The 19,445-nt window shown below is 43.6% G+C and overlaps 1 protein-coding gene across 3 annotated transcripts in view; it reads left to right on the top strand.

Annotated features, from left to right (window-relative positions):
* COL4A3BP (collagen, type IV, alpha 3 (Goodpasture antigen) binding protein) overlaps window positions 1–4,624 on the top strand; it is a 112,524-nt gene extending 107,900 nt beyond the window's left edge. For 2 of the 3 annotated variants that reach the window (XM_015420311.1, XM_015420296.1), the window contains 2 exons: window positions 920–1,056; window positions 2,742–4,624. In XM_015420311.1, the coding sequence (XP_015275797.1) occupies window positions 920–1,047 (128 nt within the window). In that variant the 3' untranslated portion in view covers window positions 1,048–1,056; window positions 2,742–4,624. Of the gene's footprint in view, window positions 1–919; window positions 1,061–2,741 lie in introns of all 3 variants that reach the window. The other variant, XM_015420304.1, reaches the window with a different exon arrangement.
* The last annotated feature ends 14,821 nt before the right edge of the window (window positions 4,625–19,445 follow it).

Here is a 19,445-nt window from a genome sequence, read left to right as displayed (position 1 = left end):
CGCCGCCTGCCAGCCCGCCGGCTGGCTCCGAGGCGGCGTCGGCGTTGCAGAGCGTCTCCTGCGCATGCGCAGGAGACGCTCTTGCACTTTCGGGGGGATTTAAACATCCCCCCGAAATTTTTTTTAACTTTTTGCATTTTTGTGCACACGTGGGGACTGGCCCACGTGTGCACAAACCTCCCCCTCCCCCCCACCTGCCCCCTCCGTGCTGATTTAGCGATCCGCACGGAGGGGGCAAGTTGGCTATTAGATATATAGATGAGCCAGGCTATATTGCGTAGAACAAAATTTCTTAAGAAATAATATTTTATATCAAAGGTAAAACAAAAAAGAGTAAACTTATAAATTACAGCTTACTAAAAGATGTAATGCTTGATGGCATGAATACCTAATAGTCTCTGCTTGGCCTTATCCATCTCACAGATTTGTTGAACTATTACTCCCATTTTGCAGGTGGGGTGAAAGTGAATATGTTTTGCCTAAGGTTGTACAGCGAGTCTTATGAAAGAAGCAACATTTGAGTCTACAGTATCATTAAACTGTTAGTGTTTCGTGTCTCGAGTAAAACAAAGGTTTCCATTCCTGAAAAAAATGGCCACTTTTATTATATCCTGTTTACTGATTAATATGTGTTTTTGTGGATAGGTCTTCCTTGCTAAAATATTTGGAATTAAGGTAGACTATTATGCTGCTGTTTTCAACCTTGCTATAGGAATCTGGGGCTAAAAAGTTAAAATCTAATTATCCTGAAGACCAAGGCAAACTGACAGGTGATTTTCTTCTGGGAAGGTGTGAAGGAACCAGTCTTAACAGCATCATTTGGCTTAACTGAAGAAACTGTGTTCTGTTCTAGCCATGCTTTTAAATATAAGAATTTCCCTCCTTAAAACTACTATTTTGACTCTGATCTTTATTTTAGTGAATCCTGGGGGTTGGGCACCAGCTTCTGTACTACGGGCAGTAGCAAAACGAGAGTACCCCAAATTCTTGAAGCGTTTCACATCATATGTGCAAGAGAAAACAGCTGGGAAGCCTATATTGTTTTAGTGTTAGCAGGTAGGTATGTAATCCTTCATGCACAAATCTTATCACATACAATTTTGAGTCCAGTGGAGACAGACATAGTGTAATGAAAGTGTGCTGGGTTTGGAAATAAAGTGCTACTTAAATCTTGTGTAATAAACTACGTTCTCGGGTATGACTGGATGGAAGGAGGGGGAATTGCTTGGAGGACGGAGGATAAAGAAAGGGGGAGTCTACTGGGGGGTGAAATGTTGGCAAGGCAATGGGAGTAGGCATTTGAAAGAAGAGTTGAGGCGGGGGGAATAAAGATGGAGGATGGATGCAGTATTTAGAGTAGGAATAGGTCTGGTGTTAAGATTCTTTTTCTTGTGAATAAAATCTATGAAACTCTTAACCAGTAGAAACATAGAGCTGGAAAGGACCCCCAAGGGCCATCTAGTCCAATCCCTTGCCACCCCCACTCCCCCTATGACCCTTGTTCTATGCCCAGAGGAAGGCCAAAAAAACCCTCCAGCATCCCTGAGTCAGTCTGACCTGGATGAAGATTCCTTCCTGACCCTAAAATGGTGATCATCTTTATCCTGGGCATATAAGAATTGAGCATTGGCTCATCCCTTCCTGCCCTCCCTCTCACAATCTACCTAAATTCATAGTGAGTCATAGCATCAGCATTGCTGTCAGATGGCCATCTAGTCTCTGCTTTAAAAACCTCTGAAGGAGAGCCCATCACCTCCTGAGGAAGCCTGCTCCACTGAGGAACCACTCTGTCAGGAAGTTCCTGATGTTTAGCTGAAAACTCTTTGATTTAATTTCAACCGGTTGGTTTTGGTCTAACCTTCAGGAGCAACAGAAAACAACTCTACTCGGTTCTCTAGATGACAGCCCTTCAAATACTTGAAGATGGCTATCATATTGCTTCTCAGTCATCTCCTCTCCTGGCTAAACAAACCCAGCTCCTTCAGTCTTTCCTCATAGGACGGACTCCAGATCCCTCACCATCTTTGTTGCCCTCTTCTGGGCATGTTCCAGTTTATCAACATCTTTCTTAAACTGTGGTGCCCAAAACTGAACACAGTACTGCAAATGAGGCCCAGCCAGAGCAAAATAATACCATCAGTTTGCATGATCTGGATAGTATGCCTCTGTTGATGGAGCCCAAAATCTCATTTGACCAGTAATCTGGTCTTCACTGGGTTTATGTGGTAAGGGTTTGACTATCCCCCCTGAGGTAAAAGTTTTTACAGCAGGGCCACTATACTTGACTTTAAAAAGCTAGAATAGGCTGTTTGTGGGCTTTCTATAGTTGGATATAAGGAGGCTTTTAAGGGAAGGGTGGGGTTTGGGAAATGGTATTGTGGCTTTCTTGATAGGCCATTGAAATGCTGTAAAATGTTATTGAAGGGCTAATTCTGAAATGATCTGCTTTGGAATATATTTGGTATACTTTGATCTTTGGCAGGTTTTCTTAATGCAAGTTTAAAGGTCTGGCCTGTAGGGTATTCTAGTGGCTTGGTCCTGTAACTAGGGCATTAGTAGCATAAGGTTAGGGAGAAAAACATGTTTTTGTAGATCTTTCTGCAAACCAACACAGTCTATTGGTGAAGATTTGCTGGCCAGCAGAGCCTCATAATTTGGCACTTGCTAGAGAGCCTCATAACTTCGTGCAGTGCCCTAGTTTATGGTCAGGCCTGAAGCTTTCCCTCCACAATTTTTCCTAGTGATTGGAAGAAGGCTGTGTGAACATTCCACGTTGGAGAAATGAACCAAAATGAATGCTCCAAGCTGGAACGTAGGATCTACAGTCTTATGGCCCAAACCCTCGATTCTGTACTCAACGGAAGAAATACTGCAACGCCATGAAGCTGAACTTTCTCTTTCTTCTGCTAGCTCACCTTGCTGAATCAGTGTGCAGTTATAAATACCTGTGTTGATACATGTATATGGCTCTACTTTTTTTTTTTTTGCTTGCTTTAGAGGAGAAAAATACAACTTTGGGTCACCAACTTGGTTTATTGCTTTAACTTTTGAATAATTTGAAAGCTTTTGTTTACTGTGGAACTTTATAAGATACTTGCACAGCTCTTGTTTTTGTGTATGTCTAAAAAGCACAAAGGACAATGCACATATAGCATACTGTATGTGCTTTATATGCACAAAAACCTGTGTGTTGTAACTTTTTTCAGGTTAACAGTAAACTCAGTGTCCTTCCAGAAGGGTTTTGTGTTTTTGCTTTGTATAATCATAGTTCATTGCTGCTGATTTCTGTGATAAAAATCATCTTATTATGTAAAGCATCTCTTAATAATGTGAGGGCTGTCAAGATCCTTTTGACTTTGCCTTTTCTATAGTCTTGCTCCTATGAAGACCTCTGGTTCTGATGGAGAAAGTGTGAAAAGCTTTATTTTTTTTCCAGATACCTTTATATTTCTATTGTATTTTTTAGTTGTGTAATATGTGCTGAAGAAATTTGGTTGTTGATCATGATCCAGAAATTTCTAAATAAATGCTGCATAAGAGGGCATGACTGCCAGAAAAATCTACCGCAATGACTTGCCCATCTTCATGCAGCATGGGCTGCTTTCAGGTGTTCCTGAAGCTGCAAGGAGTTGCAATGTAATATTTATTTGAAGCAAATTGGACTCCGCAAGATAACATTCCCAGCCTTAGAGAGTAAATATGGTTTTTTCTTACCCTGCATGTTTTTTTCTCTGTTGAATAAAGCTGTGCGATGAAGCTCACATATGAAACCATTCACACATGTAATATTTGCCCCAACAATCTGAACTATAAGAGTTGTGAATATAAAACCATACATCTTAAATGCAAAGTTCCCCTTAGTTGCTGTGAAAGAACTTAATTTTCAAATATCCACCTGTCTCTAATACCAGGAAATAACATGAGGGGTGAACTGTGAGAATAAAAGTGGTAATTTGTTGAGGAAAACTCCTCATTTGGCTGTTATACTTTTAAATGGAGATTATTGACAATTTTTTTAGCTATTTCATCAGCTTGTGTATATATATTATAAGAGGGACAAGATTTGATATATTTTTGAAAAGAAAGCTTAAAGTCTTATTTCATATAGAGCAGCTGATGCCTGAAAACAAAGATAGTACTTTTATTGAAGATGCAGCAGATTACAATCTTTGAGATCAGGCAAACTGCAGAATCAAATTTCTTGGGAATGGTTGGGGTGTCTCTAGTACACCACGGTATGCACAACACTTGACTTTTACATACATGCACACAGATGTCATGCTTTTAAATCTCCTTTATTTGCCTTTCTCTAAATGATGTGCATGGAATATGCCTTATTACAGAATAACTGTTTATGATTTGAAAATGTAGAGAAGTGCCTATGGGATAATGCTGGTAAGGCAAATGAGATGAAAAATTAGAACTCTTTACTATCTCACCAGTAAGCATTTTATATAAAGTTTGTTATACCTCAGATGTGTTTTTCTTTTACAATCAACTGGTTTAGAAACAAAAACCTTGTTCATTCACCATAGCCACTGATGGGAACTTCAACAACAAAAAATGTTTAGACCCTAAATGCAGACTGAACAATTTAATATTTCTGGTAACTATCATGAACACACACAAGAAATTTTAATTTAATTGGATAGCTTTATTTTACAAAGATATGGAAAGTTTACAAAGTGGTGTGTGTGTGTGTATATATATGTATGTATGTATATATATATACACACATATACATAAATCTTAATATCATTAGTTGCATTTGCACTAAATGTGATGTATTTTGCAATTCTGTAAATAAAAGTTACACTAAAGAGACTATTTGTAAAGAATACATTTTACTTTAGACAAGTGGTGTCACTTTCCTTGAACTACTCCTGCCCAATCAATCTTCAAAAGCTTCAGTATATGACAAGAGCTAGAACCTAGCATAAAGACCACCACCACCCCAAGCTGACAGCTTGGTTCAATATGCGCCAGGTAATGTTGTGCCCTTTTTTCTAGAACAGAACTCTTCTTCCCCACCTTTTCATTGGCTTTCTTAACTTGGTCATTCCCTGTCTAGCAGAATAAGAATTTGAGTTACTAATGTCCTCTCTTTTTTTGCCTTTGGAAATGACTGAGGTTCTAGTGCTGTGTTTGCAATTATGTTCTGTGAACTAAATCAGTGGATGCACAGCAGTGGCAACTTGAAAGTCTTTCACTGCCTGAGGCAGCCATGACAGTAGCTCCCCCCTCTCTGCCACTACCTGCCTGCCTCACTGTTGCCACCCCAGAAAATAAATCATATTTACCTCTTCATTGCCCTAACCCTCTCTAAAAATTGTAGCAAAGTGCCTGTTTTTATATCTCTTTAAAAATAGCTCCACATGCCCTGAACTCTTGTAAGATTACTCCCCTTCGCTGGCAACAGACAACTAGAAATAATGGCCACATTCTCTCAGAAGGAAGATTATTGTGAGTGTTCTGGAACTAGTGTGCACTGCTTGCCACACTATTTTTACAGAGGTCTGGGGAAGCAAGTAATCTCTTTCAGGTCAGGGTGGCAGATGTGCGGCTGGTTGAAAGTGCAATGGCAGATGGCTGATCCCCAAAATTTTCCACCTGAGACAACCACCTCAGATCACCTCATTACAAAAGCCTTCTCCAAAGGTGACTGTCTTCTCAGCATCTGTTGCCTTGAAAACCTAAACCTGTTACCACCTCAAATGACTTCCATCAAGTGCTGGACTTTATTCCTGTTGTTCAGTTGTGGGAAGGAGAAGTTTAGGAAACAAGGGCTGTTCAATTCTACCTGATTTTTTAAGAAATTATTTTAATGATGTGGAGATTTTCAGTCTAAATTATATGTTTCTTTGAATAAGGATGCTCTTTCAGCTTTGAAAGAAGTTACCTGTTATTTTACTGAGCTGAGCTGGTCATCAGAAGTTGTACTGGTTCTCCTTAATCAAATGTCAAGTCAAACTTCCACAGATCTTTTTGTCAACTGTTGTATAGATGAAGTTGTATTTGAGTTGCCACTGTTCATCTACATACTCAAAATATGAATCATATTAGAGTACATTGAGTGTGTAGAGTGTGACTGTTCTATGATAGCTTTATGATCCTGTTAACTTTTAAAGACTAAATGAAGTTGGCTCTTCCATGGTACAATCACAAATTTAAAAACCAGTATTTAAAAGTGAAAAGTATTAAAAGATATTACAAACAAATAAATGTGTTTGTAGTTACTTATAATGCTCAGATGTTTTCCTGAAGGAGGAACTGTGGCTCAGTTGTAGAGCACTTGCTTGGCATACAGAAGGTCCAGGGTTCAATCCTTTCAGTCTAATAGTAGGTGATGTGAAAGACCTCTACTTGAGATCCTGGAGAGCCACCTCCAGTCTCAGCAGTACTAACCCTTAATGGACCAGTGGTCTGATTCCATATAAGGCAGTTTAATGTGTTTTTTGTATGTGTGTTCTTTATAAAGGTACTACTTTTAGATATTTAAACAAGCTTTATATAAATTAGTAGCAGTTGTCAGGTTATATGATGAAATCTCAAAGGCATTTTAGCATTTGGATTAATAGAGCTAACAACTGTTTTTGGGTTCATAAACCGCCATGGCATGTTACCTCTGTGTGTGGTTGATTATGAGGATGTTCTTGTGATCCATTCATCACAAGAAAGGTTTATGCAGGGACTGTATGCATAGATAGGTGTGGATACCTGTGAGATTCCATGCGTAGTAGAATAGGGCACCTGAGAGCATGAACTTAATGTTCACTCCTGAACTTAATGTTCACTAGTTGTTGTAGATTTTCCGGGCTGTATGGCTGTGGTTTTGGCATCTGTTTCGACCTGACATTTCAACAGCAGCTGTGACTGGCATCCTCGGAAAGATGGAGAGTACTCTCTGTGTTTCTGTGTTATACCTCTGAGGATGCCAGTCACAGCTACTTCTGAGGATGCTGCTGGCGAAACGTCAGGTCCTACAATGCCAAGACCTTGCCCATGCAGCCCGGAAGATCTACAACAACTAAGGAACTCCGGCCGTGAAAGCCTTTAACAACAAAAAGAGGGCTCCTACTTTTCCACAAGTTCCTTTGGCTGAGTTAAAAGCCAGATTATATTCTGTGGGACAGAAATTCTTTCAAAAAAACCCCTCTATTATTTACATGCTACCAATGACTGCTCAGTCACAGCAGGGAAGGGTCAGGAACCTGCTTTAACGTAAACAACTTAAATGGCATTTGAGGGGTTTTGAAATTCAAAAATAACAGATTATTTAACATAGAGGGGAAAGGTCAGGTGTTGACATTTCTGAGGTAAAACCAGTACATGCACAGACATTACGGTTCAGGCTAATGAGAGTTTCTTAAGCTTTTCACAGTGACTTAAATCTTTATGTTGAGAAGCTTTTGTTCCAGTTTTGTTCCCCAACACTTCAGTATACTTTCTTTGAGTATTCTCTCATTTTTTTGGTTTGCAGAAGACTGCTACCCTCTTTCCAGTACCCACACCCCTTCTCTTATAACACCAGTACTTGTCTTGAGTTTTTAACTGACTCTTAAGGTACAGTTTCTAACAACAACAGACCAGCGATCTCTGCACTCTTGAGCTTAACTCCCTGTTTGACTGGGTAGAGAAATTCTTCTCTTCTAGAAGATCTTTCCTTGGCCCAAATGGGAGTGTCTGTCTAATTACCAATGCTCCCTCTAAGCTGTGCAGTCTTGTGAGCAAAAATTCTACTTTGTGAGCTACTGGCATTAAAGTTGTGAGCGAGCGATTTGGCTGCTGCATAAATTAGTTTGCTCTGGAGCCATCCTTCCCGAGCTAAGACAAAAATATGTAAGCTGAAGGCTACAAAAACTGTGAGCCGGAGGCTAAAAAACTGTGAGCTAGCTCAGACTAACTCAGCTTAGAGGGAACACTGCTAACTACCCACTCGTCCTTACCAACTTTCCCCAGTTCTCCTGTCTGTGTTAAAACTGCTCTCAATCAGGGCTGAATTTTGAAACTGACAGTACTCAACTCTTCTCAGCTAGGTCTGAAATCAGACTGAATTCAGTCAAGGTAGAAATCTGACTGAATCTCTCCTCAGCATACAGCTCTCTCAAGACTTTCTCTGCTCATCTAACACTAACTAATCAGATTGCTTGGAGCAACCTGTCACTCAAGGTTCTCTGTCTTTGTGAAGAATTAACCCTTCACAGTCCTTTACCCTGTTGTGTGCAGCACTTTGAAGCCTTTAAGAAGTGCACTCCATCACACCTGCATATATTCCGCAGGTTAGGAAAGGCACAAACAGGTATAGGAAAAAGCCTGCATGGTAACCAGCCAGGGAGGCAGTGGGGCCCTTGGACGACCAAGGGGTAAAAGGAGTATTGAAGGATGATAGGGAAATGGCTGAGAAGCTAAATGCATTTTTTGCCTCCGTCTTCACTGTGGAAGATGAGAAGTGCTTGCCCACTCCAGAACCACTGATTTCAGGAGGGGTGTTGGAAGACCTGAGTCAGATTGAGGTGACGAGAGAGGAGGTCCTAAAACTGATAGACAACTTAAAAACTGATAAATCACCAGGCCCAGATGGCATACATCCGAGAGTTCTGAAAGAACTCAATTGTGAACTTGTGGATCTCCTGACAAAGATATGTAATCTTTCCTTAAAATCTGCCTCCATTCCTGAGGATTGGAAGGTAGCTAATGTCACTCCCATCTTTAAAAAGGGTTCCAGAGGAGATCCGGGAAATTACAGGCCTGTCAGTCTGACGTCGATACCGGGTAAATTGGTGGAAACCATTATTAAGGAAAGAATTAGTAGGCACATAGATGAACAAAACCTATTGAGGCAGACTCAACATGGGTTCTGTAAGGGAAGATCTTGTCTCACTAACCTGTTAATGTTCTTTGAGGGGGTGAACAAACATGTGGACAAGGGGGATCCAATAGATATTGTTTACCTTGACTTCCAGAAAGCTTTTGATAAAGTTCCAAATCAAAGGCTCCTAAGTAAGCTAAAAAATCATGGGATTTTTGACAAGTCCTTTTATGGATCAAAAACTGGCTAATTCATAGAAAACAGTGAGTATAAATGGGCAGTTTTCTCAGTGGAGGGTGGTAAGCAGTGGGGTACCGCAGGGATCAGTACTTGGTCCACTGCTTTTTAACTTGTTCATTAATGATTTGGAGTTGGGAGTAAGCAGTGAAGTGGCTATATTTGCGGATGATACGAAGTTGTTCAGGGTGGTGAAAACCAGGGAGGATTGTGAGGCACTCCAAAGGGATTTGTCAAGGATGGGCAAGTGGGTTTGAAAATCAAAATAGTAGAAAATAGATAAATATATAAGACTAACAGTTGAAGATTAAGTTACCTATGGATATGAATAAGGAGATAAGAAGGTATGAAGAAAATTTAAGAATTGAGCAGGAGGATGGAGCACTGTGGGAAGCTGAGAAGGGGGGGAGGGAAGGATATATAATTGTATAAGTTTTGATACATATGTTTGAACTTTTCTTTTTTATTATATCCTAATAAAAAAAATTTTGGGGGGAAAGGATGGGCAAGTGGGTGTCAACATGGCAAATGGGGTTCAATGTGGCCAAGTGCAAGGTGATGCACATTGGAGCCAAAAATCCTAAATATAAATACACGTTGATGGGGTCTGAACTGGCAGAGACAGATCAAGAGAGAGATCTTGGAGTTGTAGTAGATAACTCACTGAAAATGTCGAGACAGTGTGTGACTGCAATAAAGAAGGCCAATGCTATGCTGGGGATTATTAGGAAGGGTATTGAAAACAGATCAGCCAATATAATAATGCCCCTATATAAATCAATGGTGAGACCTCATTTGGAATACTGTGTGCAATTCTGGTCACCACACCTTAAAAAGGATATTATAGCTTTGGAAAAAGTGCAGAAAAGGGCAACTCAAATGATAAAAGGGTTGGAACACTTTCCCTATGAGGAAAGGTTAAAGCACTTAGGGCTCTTTAGCTTGGAGAAAAGACGACTGAGGGGTGACATGATCGAGGTTTATAAGATTATGCATGGGAAAGAGCAGGTAGAGAAAGAGGTACTTTTCTCCCTTTCTCACAATACAAGAACCCGTGGGCACTCCATGAAATTGCTGAGCGGTCGGGTTAGAACGGATAAAAGGAAGTACTTCTTACCTGCACAGGATCAGGCTCTGCTTCAGCCCAGTGATTCACCACCTGACTCACCGCCAGCTGTGACCAGGCTCCGGAGTCAACGGAGACAGGAATTGAAAGAACGACGCCGGGCTGCACGCATGTGTGCAAAACGTTCGCTTGACAGAAGTTGACCTTGCTCCCTGCCAGCTAACGAGTTAATGAGCCAGCACAGTATATCATCAAGCCTGCTGCTGGAAGGAACTTGTGCTGGCAACTTCGCTTGACAGGACCAAACTTCCGTGTATTCCTGCTCCTGACACCGTGAAACCCTTGTCGGTTTGATCCTCGGCTTTGAACCCTCGGCTCCTTGAAACTCTGCATCGTTGACCCTGCTTTCGTCTCTGCGCTTATCTGGCTTTGTTGTGATTTATGGATCTTGACTAATGGTATGTCTGACACTGCATTTGGAACTTGATTTGGACTTGTTTAAACCGTGCTGCTTGCTTTACTCGGCTTGACCTCGGACTGAACTTGGACTTTGCTTGTTTGCCGCACGCCCCCTGGACCTGCCGTGACAGGGCTCTTTAGCTTGGAGAAACGACGACTGAGGGGAGACATGATTGGGGTTTATAAGATTATGTATGGGATAGAGCAGGTAGAGAAAGAGGTACTTTTCTCCCTTTCTCACAATACAAGAACTCGTGGGCGCTCCATGAAATTGCTGAGCGGTCGGGTTAGAACGGATAAAAGGAAGTACTTCTTCACCCAAAGAGTGATTAACACATGGAAGTCACTGCCACAGGAAGTGGTGGCGGCTACAAGCATGGACGGCTTCAAAAGGGAATTAGATAAACATATGGAGAAGTGGTCCATCAGTGGCTATTAGCCACAAGGTATAGATAGGGGCTCTGGGGCAAGTGATGCTCTGTCTTCTTGGTGCTAGGGGGGGGTCAACAGTGGGAGGGCTTCTAATGTCCTGGCCCCACTGGTGGACCTCCTGAGGGCACCTGGTATTTCTGGCCATTGTGTGACACAGAGTGTTGGACTGGATGGGCTTTTGGCCTGATCCAACATTGGCGTCTCTTATGTTCTTATATCATCTCTTATATTGTTGTAGAAACTCCCGAAATGTTGTCACAGGGTGTATAGGATAGATGATAATTTGCAGGATACAGCAGATACTTCCGACCACAGTGTTGTATGCATATTGAAACTGTTTTGCGTAATGACTAATTGTTAACAACCAGTCTCAGATTACATAAGAATACTTAGTCATAGAGTCCATGTTCTTTGCTGTTACAATGGATCTCCAGGCAACCAAAATCAGTTTCCCTCGAGAAAATGGCTGCTTTAGAGAGTGGACTCCATGGTGTTATACCTGGCTGGAGCTTCTCTCCTCCCTTCCACCTGAACAGAACCTCTTTCTATGGTATTCTATTTTACAGAACAGGGCATCCATTGTGGACTAAGCAAATTAAGAGGTTAATATTAGAGCACATGGTACCTTGACGTACCATACATTATATGGATCTGTAGTATTACATATTGTATGGATCTGTAGTATTACATCAGCACCTTAAATGGTGCCCAGAGCCAATCTAGTAATTCATGCAGTTCTGCCAGTACTTGGGAAAATATCCCTGTAACCAGCACCAGGCTGTAACCTGGCCACATACTGAAATGGTCAGTTAACAAACTTAATCTATCATTGATCTGAATTTGCAGCAATTTTCATAACAAGTTTTATATTAAATTTAGCACACAGATAGCAGTAGATACTGACATTTAATTATCATCTCTGTGGGGCAAACTGGATGTGATCTGGGAGACAGAGCAAGGAGAACATGGGGAAGATCCTGCTAGCTGGCTAGTAGCAGCTGAGGAAAATCTGGTTGAGTTACTCTTCTGTGCTCACAGGTATCTAAGGCCCAGATGTGGTCAGGGGTAAGAACCAAAGGGCACCGGAGGATCATAGCCTAAAGCTGGCAGGATTATCCACAGAAAAAGAGGAAGACCTACTCTGCATCTAAAAGCTTTTGGGTCCCCCTTTTTCCTCTTTTTGTACCTTTATTGTATGGCACTTCCCCCCCCCTGTTCTCACTGGGAGAAAAAGCAGGCTACAAACATGAATTATAGTGTCTTCTGACTTTTATTCTGCCACAGGTTCAGGGAGCAGTGTTGCATGTGACCACGTACTTAGTACATATCATAAGGTGGTCCTAGGCATGGTGTCAGTGCAACATGATTGCCGCCCCAGATGTTGGTGCAAGATTCATGTAGCCAAGTGGTTGCTGTCGCACAGAAACAGGGAATTTCATGAACAACTGAGGATGTTTAACCATCATTGTTTTATTTTTGTTGATGCTTGGGTTGGTGCCTACCATTCGGAACAGAGCAGGACAGACCTCATTCCTTGGTGCCTGTGAAACATTTTTGTCCTTGTGTTCATCAGTGCAATCCAGTGTACTCTGTTTTATCACACAGTTTTTCAATCAGGGTGTATACGTACTCTGAGTAGTATAATCCATGCATCTTATCTAGTCATTAGATGGCGAAGTCCCTGATGCGATGTAAATACATAATTCACTCTCCTTAAATGGTTCCTTGCTCCTTTCCTTCCTTGGTTTTATATATATACCTATAAAATGTCCATTTTATTTGTTTACTTCACTGGCAATGTATTCTAGCCAGTTTTCTTTTGCTGCTGGTGACAAACTGGTTGGGCCTTCCTTCTTGTTGTTCAGTCGCACAGTCAAGTCCGACTCTTCGCAACCCCATGGACCAGATCACGCCAGGCCTTCCGGTCTTGCTCAATTTCATGTCCATTGCATCTATGACACTGTCTAACCATCTCATCCTTTGCCGTCCCCGTCTTCTTTGACCTTCAATCTTTCCCAGCATCAGGGTCTTCTCCAGTGAGTGCTCCCTTCTCATTTGGTGGCCAAAGTATTTGCGCTCCAGTTTCATTATCCGGCCTTCCAGGGAACAGTCAGGGTTGATTTCTTTTAGGATTGACTGATTTGATCTTCTTGCAGTCCAAGGGACTCTCAAGAGTCTTCTCCAACACCATAGTTCAAAAGAATCTATTCTTCGGCGCTCGGCCTTCCTTATAGTCCAACTCTCGCAGCCATACATGACTACTGGGAATACCATTGCTTTGACCATGCAGACTTTTGTTGGTAGGGTGATGTCTCCTAGAGCTACAAAAATTCTTGCCATGAGTTAGGCCTGCCCGCCCTTCTTCCCCAGTATTGTGGCCCCTGCCCCCTCTCAGTGGAGCAGCTGGAGAAAAATGGGGGGAGGGAACATTATGTGACACACTGGCATCACTGAGTAGGGGGGACAGCATCACATGATATCACTTCCAAGTGACTGCACAGTGGTAATGTCACAATGTTTGGCAGTCTAGGAATCCCCCATATCTGTCTGGTTTTTACCATATTGATTTGGGGAATTCCTAGAGCAAGGTGTGATGCTGTTACCCGTTTTTCATCCCCAAAGGCTCCTGCCTCCCATACCTTCCCCACTGGCAACCCTACCATGAGGTGATTTATTTATTTTTGCCTCCCTTTACTGGATTGACCTTTCACATGTGTACATGATCTCATTGCCTTTGTACATTAGGGCTGTAACCTGTGGAATATATATAATTGCTCTCCATTGATAAATGAATATCCTGAACAGCATGATAGGTACCTCGGAATCAGGCTCTACGAGGCAGGCCCAGCAGTGAAACCACCATTGATTACTCACATCTTAAAACCTCTCAATCACATCATCAGTGGAGGGGGGAGGGGAGGCTGGTCCCTGATTACAGGCTACAGAAAGGAAAATCAGAGCCAGGGAACAGCCCCAGTGTTAACTCTGTCCCCCATATCCACTCAGTAGTGCCAGTCCTACCACTGAGGGCCCATTAACCTGCACATCCTCTAACAGGGTGGTCTTCTTCAGACTCAGGACTTGCTGAGCTGCAAGCACATGAAGTCAAATGTTATCAGACTCATATGACAGGAAGAGGGGACAGAGAGGTCAAGACAAGTCTGTGAGCAGCAGACCAAGAGAGTTAGGCACAGGAAACACAAGCATGTATAATAAGCCAAGGGCTGGGAGCCCACCAGAGAGGATATGCCACCCATCTGCTTCTGAGCACAAGGAGGAAGAGCAAGGCTCACAGTCAGATGACAGGCTTAGCGCAGTCTGGCCGCACTCTAATTTCCACTGGGTTTTTTTTGTGTGACAAAGTTTTGGTTAGACATCCCACCCTAATCCACTTCACCATGCGTTCACCCTCTGGTTGATCAATCAGATTACTGCTGTGCAACAACCACGGACTGGGCAGTCAGGTAGCTTTTTTTTAACCTATCTTTTGCGCATGCACATAACCGCATATTTGAGGCACTGCTCAGCATGGCCATCGATATGGGAGCTGGACTAGGGACTACTTTCACCCCCAAAATAGGCAGAGAGGGTTCCCCCCCCCTTGAATTCATCGCTCAAAACAAGCTCCCAGGAGCTCCCAATCCCCCAAAAAGTGTTTCAGCACGAGCAGCCATGGTGTGAATATGCAGTTATGCACATATTGCTAACCAACTCAAAAAAGGGCACAAAACTGGAACAATTAGACTTCCCAAATGGCTTGAGAGTGCAATGGATTAATCAGGCATCCAGAAGTGCGAGGTGAAACCTCTGGCATCTTTGAAGACCTGATTTTCCCCAGTATCAAATAACTCTGACTCGAAGATGGGTGAGAACGGGGTGCCAGCAACTCAGGAACAGGAGACAGATGTTGCTGTCTGAACCTGACTTTTAAATCCGCAGGGGAACAGCAATGACATCCGATCAAATAGCTCGTCTGATCGCAGCCCTGGAAGATATGCCAACCATCTGCTTCTGAGCACAAGCAGGAAGTGCAAGCAGAGGAAAAGGACCTTGGGTGCCAGTATTACTCTCTTCTATCTTATTTTTAGGCCTATCCAGAGATAGTAGTGGCACCAGGGATGGTGGGATTGGATCCACCCCTCCCCATCGCCCACCTGAGCATCCCAGACCATGGCCTAAAGACACTGCTCTAATGCGCTATATGCTATTATATGTCAAGAGAATGTCCTCCGGTCGTCTGCACCGGCCAAAGTGGACAGCTTATACAAGAAATGAAATGCACACAAATCAAACATGAACAATGGGAACAGTGCTGAACAGATGTGACAAAATCACAAATGGCCATCAGTGTGTAAGAAGGAAATTAATCATGTGTGTATGTATGTGTGGGTTCTATGGGGCTAATTCAGGAACAGAACTTGCAAAATGAATTGATTTAGAATTTTTAAAAAATTATTTGACTCAACCTTTCCACCACACAGAATAATGGAACAAAACTGATGTAACACATAAAATGAGCAGATAACAGGAAATTCGACAGATAGTCCCTCTGAGTTCTATTAAACAATTAGTTCTTGCTTGCAAGCCCCACTTCTCAGTTCAACCAATGTGCAGGATTCTTCTCATCCACTTCTCTTTTAAATTGATTCCATTCCAGCAAACTGGAGAATAAAGTAACCAGAATGCAGTCTGCAGCTTGAAAGATAGAGCCCTGCAGGAACAATATAATTACTACAATAATACCAGCTAAACTTATTTAACCCCACCCTTTACTAATTAACTTTCCCACACAAAGTTTTCCAGTTATCTTTACAAACTTCCCAGCAATCGGCCTCTTCCTCTGTGGCTAATCTCCATATGTTGATTCTGCCCCATGGGGGATATATATGCAGCTGCAATTTGGACTGGGACCAGATGGCAGAGACTGATCAAGAGAGAGATCTTGGAGTTGTAGTAGATAACTCACTGAAAATGTCGAGACAGTGTGTGACTGCAATAAAGAAGGCCAATGCTATGCTGGGATAGAGCCAAGTTGAGAAAGAAGTACTTTTCTCCCTTTCTCACAATACAAGAACTCGTGGGCACTCCATGAAATTGCTGAGCGGTCGGGTTAGAACAGATAAAAGGAAGTACTTCTTCACCCAAAGAGTGATTAACACATGGAATTCACTGCCATAGGAGGTGGTGGCGGCTACAAGCATGGACAGCTTCATAAGGGAACTGGATAAACATATGGAGCAGAGGTCCATCAGTGGCTATTAGCCACATGGTACAGATAGGAACTCACAGGCTGGGGCAGGTGATGCACTATATTCTTGGTGCTTAGGGGGGGCAACAGTGGGAAAGGTTCTAGTGTCCTGGCCCCACTGGTGGACCTCCTGATGGCACCTAGTACTTTTGGCCACTGTGTGTCAGAGTGTTGGACTAGATGGGCCATTGGCCTGATCCAACATTGGCTTATCTTATGTTCTTATGAAAGCCCCTGAGATCCAACGGAAGTATGTCTTACGTTTGTGAGCCCCTGGGATTCAATGGGTCAATTTCTCCCCACGCATTTGCAGCTACAAGAAATTTCTCCTTTGGATCTCAAGGGCTTGAAAATACAAGTGCCTGGGATCCAACAAATTTCCAGGGGAAGGACCCAAACAGATTACCAGCCTGGACCTCATTCTGATTCCCCCTCCAAACTCTTCCCAGACTTCTTGCTAGTCTGGGTTGCAGCATGGAATTCCAGGGTTCTGGGAGAAGGGAGAAGAAAGCTAACTTGCAGCTAGGAGTTGGTGTTCTGATAACTCCCCTCCTAGACTCCACACTGGCCCCCAGAAGTTGGGGGGCATCCAGCCATGGGCTGTATAGCATGGCTCTGTCTGGTTACATGTGGCCCGGAGGTCATATGTTGTGCCCTCCAGATCCAGGCAGGTTCAAGGGTTTGGGTGCCCTAGATGAACTAAGACTTTGCCCCGCCCCACCCCCACATTCAGTAAGGAGGAAGTGAAAAGTCTCAAATGAGCATTTTACTTACTGGACATTCAAAATGAGCAATGTAAAAAAATAAAAATAAATAAGCTTTTCAAAAGCCCTCCATGTTCTGTCATGGCACCTACAGAAGACCACAGTCAACAGTTATGGAGATTCTAGAAGCCAGTTAATGCCAAGATTCCCTTCAAGACAAAAGAGACTCCTCTCCCTTTATTTCCCCCCCACACAAAATCTGGCACCCCAGGAAATCATCTAGGTTTGTCTGCTGGTCAGGCTGGCCGTGTCCAGACGGAGAGGGCGCCTGATCTCGTTTCCGGTGGTAGGTCATGGCATCCAGTGCCCGCCCATGTCCCCTCGCTAAAAGTTTTTTTCCCCCAAGTCTCCACAGGATGCGCACAAGCACCCAACGGCGCATGCGCACACTTCGTTGAAAAACAGCACCGCCCCCTCCTCTTTTCCGTACCCCCCCTACTCCTGGCTCGGCCTGCTCGAGAGGAACTCTCAGCACCGGGCGGCAGAGGGGGAGGTGCAGGGGGGGCATGGCGGGAGGGCGGCCCGGCTGAAGCTCCTCCTGGAGGGGACTGGACGGAGGACACAGTTTGCAGTCCTCTGCAGCCCTGGAAGGGGTTAAACCTGCGGAGCCTTTTGCTAGAGAGGCCGCTTCTTTGCCACGCCACAGGTTGTCCTGTGATCGGCACCTCCCCCCTAACCACAGTACCTTGATGGGACCTCGACGGGACGTCTGATCGCGCAGTCGCACATTATTTTGCTCTGGGGCAAACAGCCACGCTTCCCCCCCGCATTTTCCTGCCCGTGTGACTGGGGCCTCTATTTATTATATTCCTGGATTATATTGTTTCAGAACCTCATCTCTGGATGCTCACCCATGGGAGATAAAGCAACAAAGGCCTTCCACATTCTTAAGTAGGACATCAGAGAAAAGGTTAGGACAGAACCCTTATCCCATTTAATTGTTACTATGCAGTCTGAAAAAGTACAGGACATAATTATGTTCTGCTGATTGTGTAAACAGTGCCCTATGATGTTCTGATAGTGGAGTATTTTGGTACATTTAATAATAATTTATTATGCCACAAGTATTCTTGAGCCAGAGCCTATGTCATCAGGTGTGGGAAGTGTTGCATTCAGTTGGCAAAGATGCGTACACCCGCCCTGAACTGGCTAGCCCAGGCAAGCCTGATCTCGTCAGATCTCGGAAGCTAAGTGGGGCTGACCCTGGCAAGTACTTGGATGGGAGACCTCCAAGGAACACCAGGGCTGGGATGTAGAGGCAGGTAATATCAACGCCACCTCTCTAAAACGTCCTAGCCCCACCAGGGGTTGCCAGAAGTCAACCATGACTTCCAGGTGTACACACACACACACAAACATGCGCGCGCACACACACAAACATGCACACAAAATACCAAAAAAAAGATGTATCCACCCAAAACTACAAGCAGAAAGGGTAACTGGGGGGGGGAGTTATTACAAAGAGAGGCCAGAGGACGCAACATCCCAGAATGAGGTAGGGCTGCCAGTCCCCCCCCCCCCGGCCACCAGCAGGGGATGGGGGGGCAGGGCTGCCAGGTCCAAGTTGGGAAGCTCCTGGAGATCTGGAGATGGCGCCTGGGGAGGAGGGACAGGGGGACCTCAGTGGGGCACAATGCCATTGTGTCCTCCCTCCAAAACATCCATTTTCTCCAAGGGAACTGATCTTCATAGTTTGGAGATGAGTTGTGATTCTGGGGGATCCCCAGGTACCCCCTGGAGTCTGGGATCTCTAGAATGAGGTGTGTCATACTGCATTACGAAGCACAGATGAAAACAGTATCCAGATGAAATGTGCTGTTACCTTTTGCAAACAATCTATTTGATGTGTGTGGGCCACTCCCACCTCATGATAAATCACCAAATAAGGGTAAATCTGAACTGTGTTCATTAATCCATGTGAAAGAACAAATATTGGTTGTAGTGATCAGTCCATCAAGGTCAGCATCGTCCACTCTAACTAGCAGTGGCTTTCTAGGGTCTCCGGTAGAGGTCCTCCACACCACTTCTTACCTGACCCTTTTAACTGGAGAGGGATAAAACCTGGGACCTTCTGTGTGCCAAGCAGAGGCCATCAGCTCCTCCCCTTAAGTTCTTATTTAGTTTAAGTATAATAATACCAAATCCACATATGTGAATGGCTACTCAGCAGCTTTTTAGGGACAATAAAGTTTCCTGTCAGGGCCAATGAAGATCCTTGCCTGGCTCTGCCTTCCGTTGTGCTAAAGGCACTATAAATTCTTGTGCTTAGAAATCTGCTGCTACTTCCACTGGGGCAGCTTAGCTCTGCCTACACTTTTCCAGAGAAAAGGATTTGTCCTGCCTGAGACTTGTTATACGTGACAGATTTTCATTAGCGTTTTAAAAAATTGTACTGTGTTGTTGATCAGCTGTACCTAACTGTAAGTCTCC

Source organism: Gekko japonicus, unplaced genomic scaffold (assembly GCF_001447785.1).
Source record: "Gekko japonicus isolate JY-2015 unplaced genomic scaffold, Gekko_japonicus_V1.1 scaffold412, whole genome shotgun sequence".
Taxonomy (NCBI): Eukaryota; Metazoa; Chordata; class Lepidosauria; order Squamata; family Gekkonidae; genus Gekko; species Gekko japonicus.
Note: the sequence above shows the minus strand (reverse complement) of the source record. Positions and strands in the feature narration are given on the sequence as shown.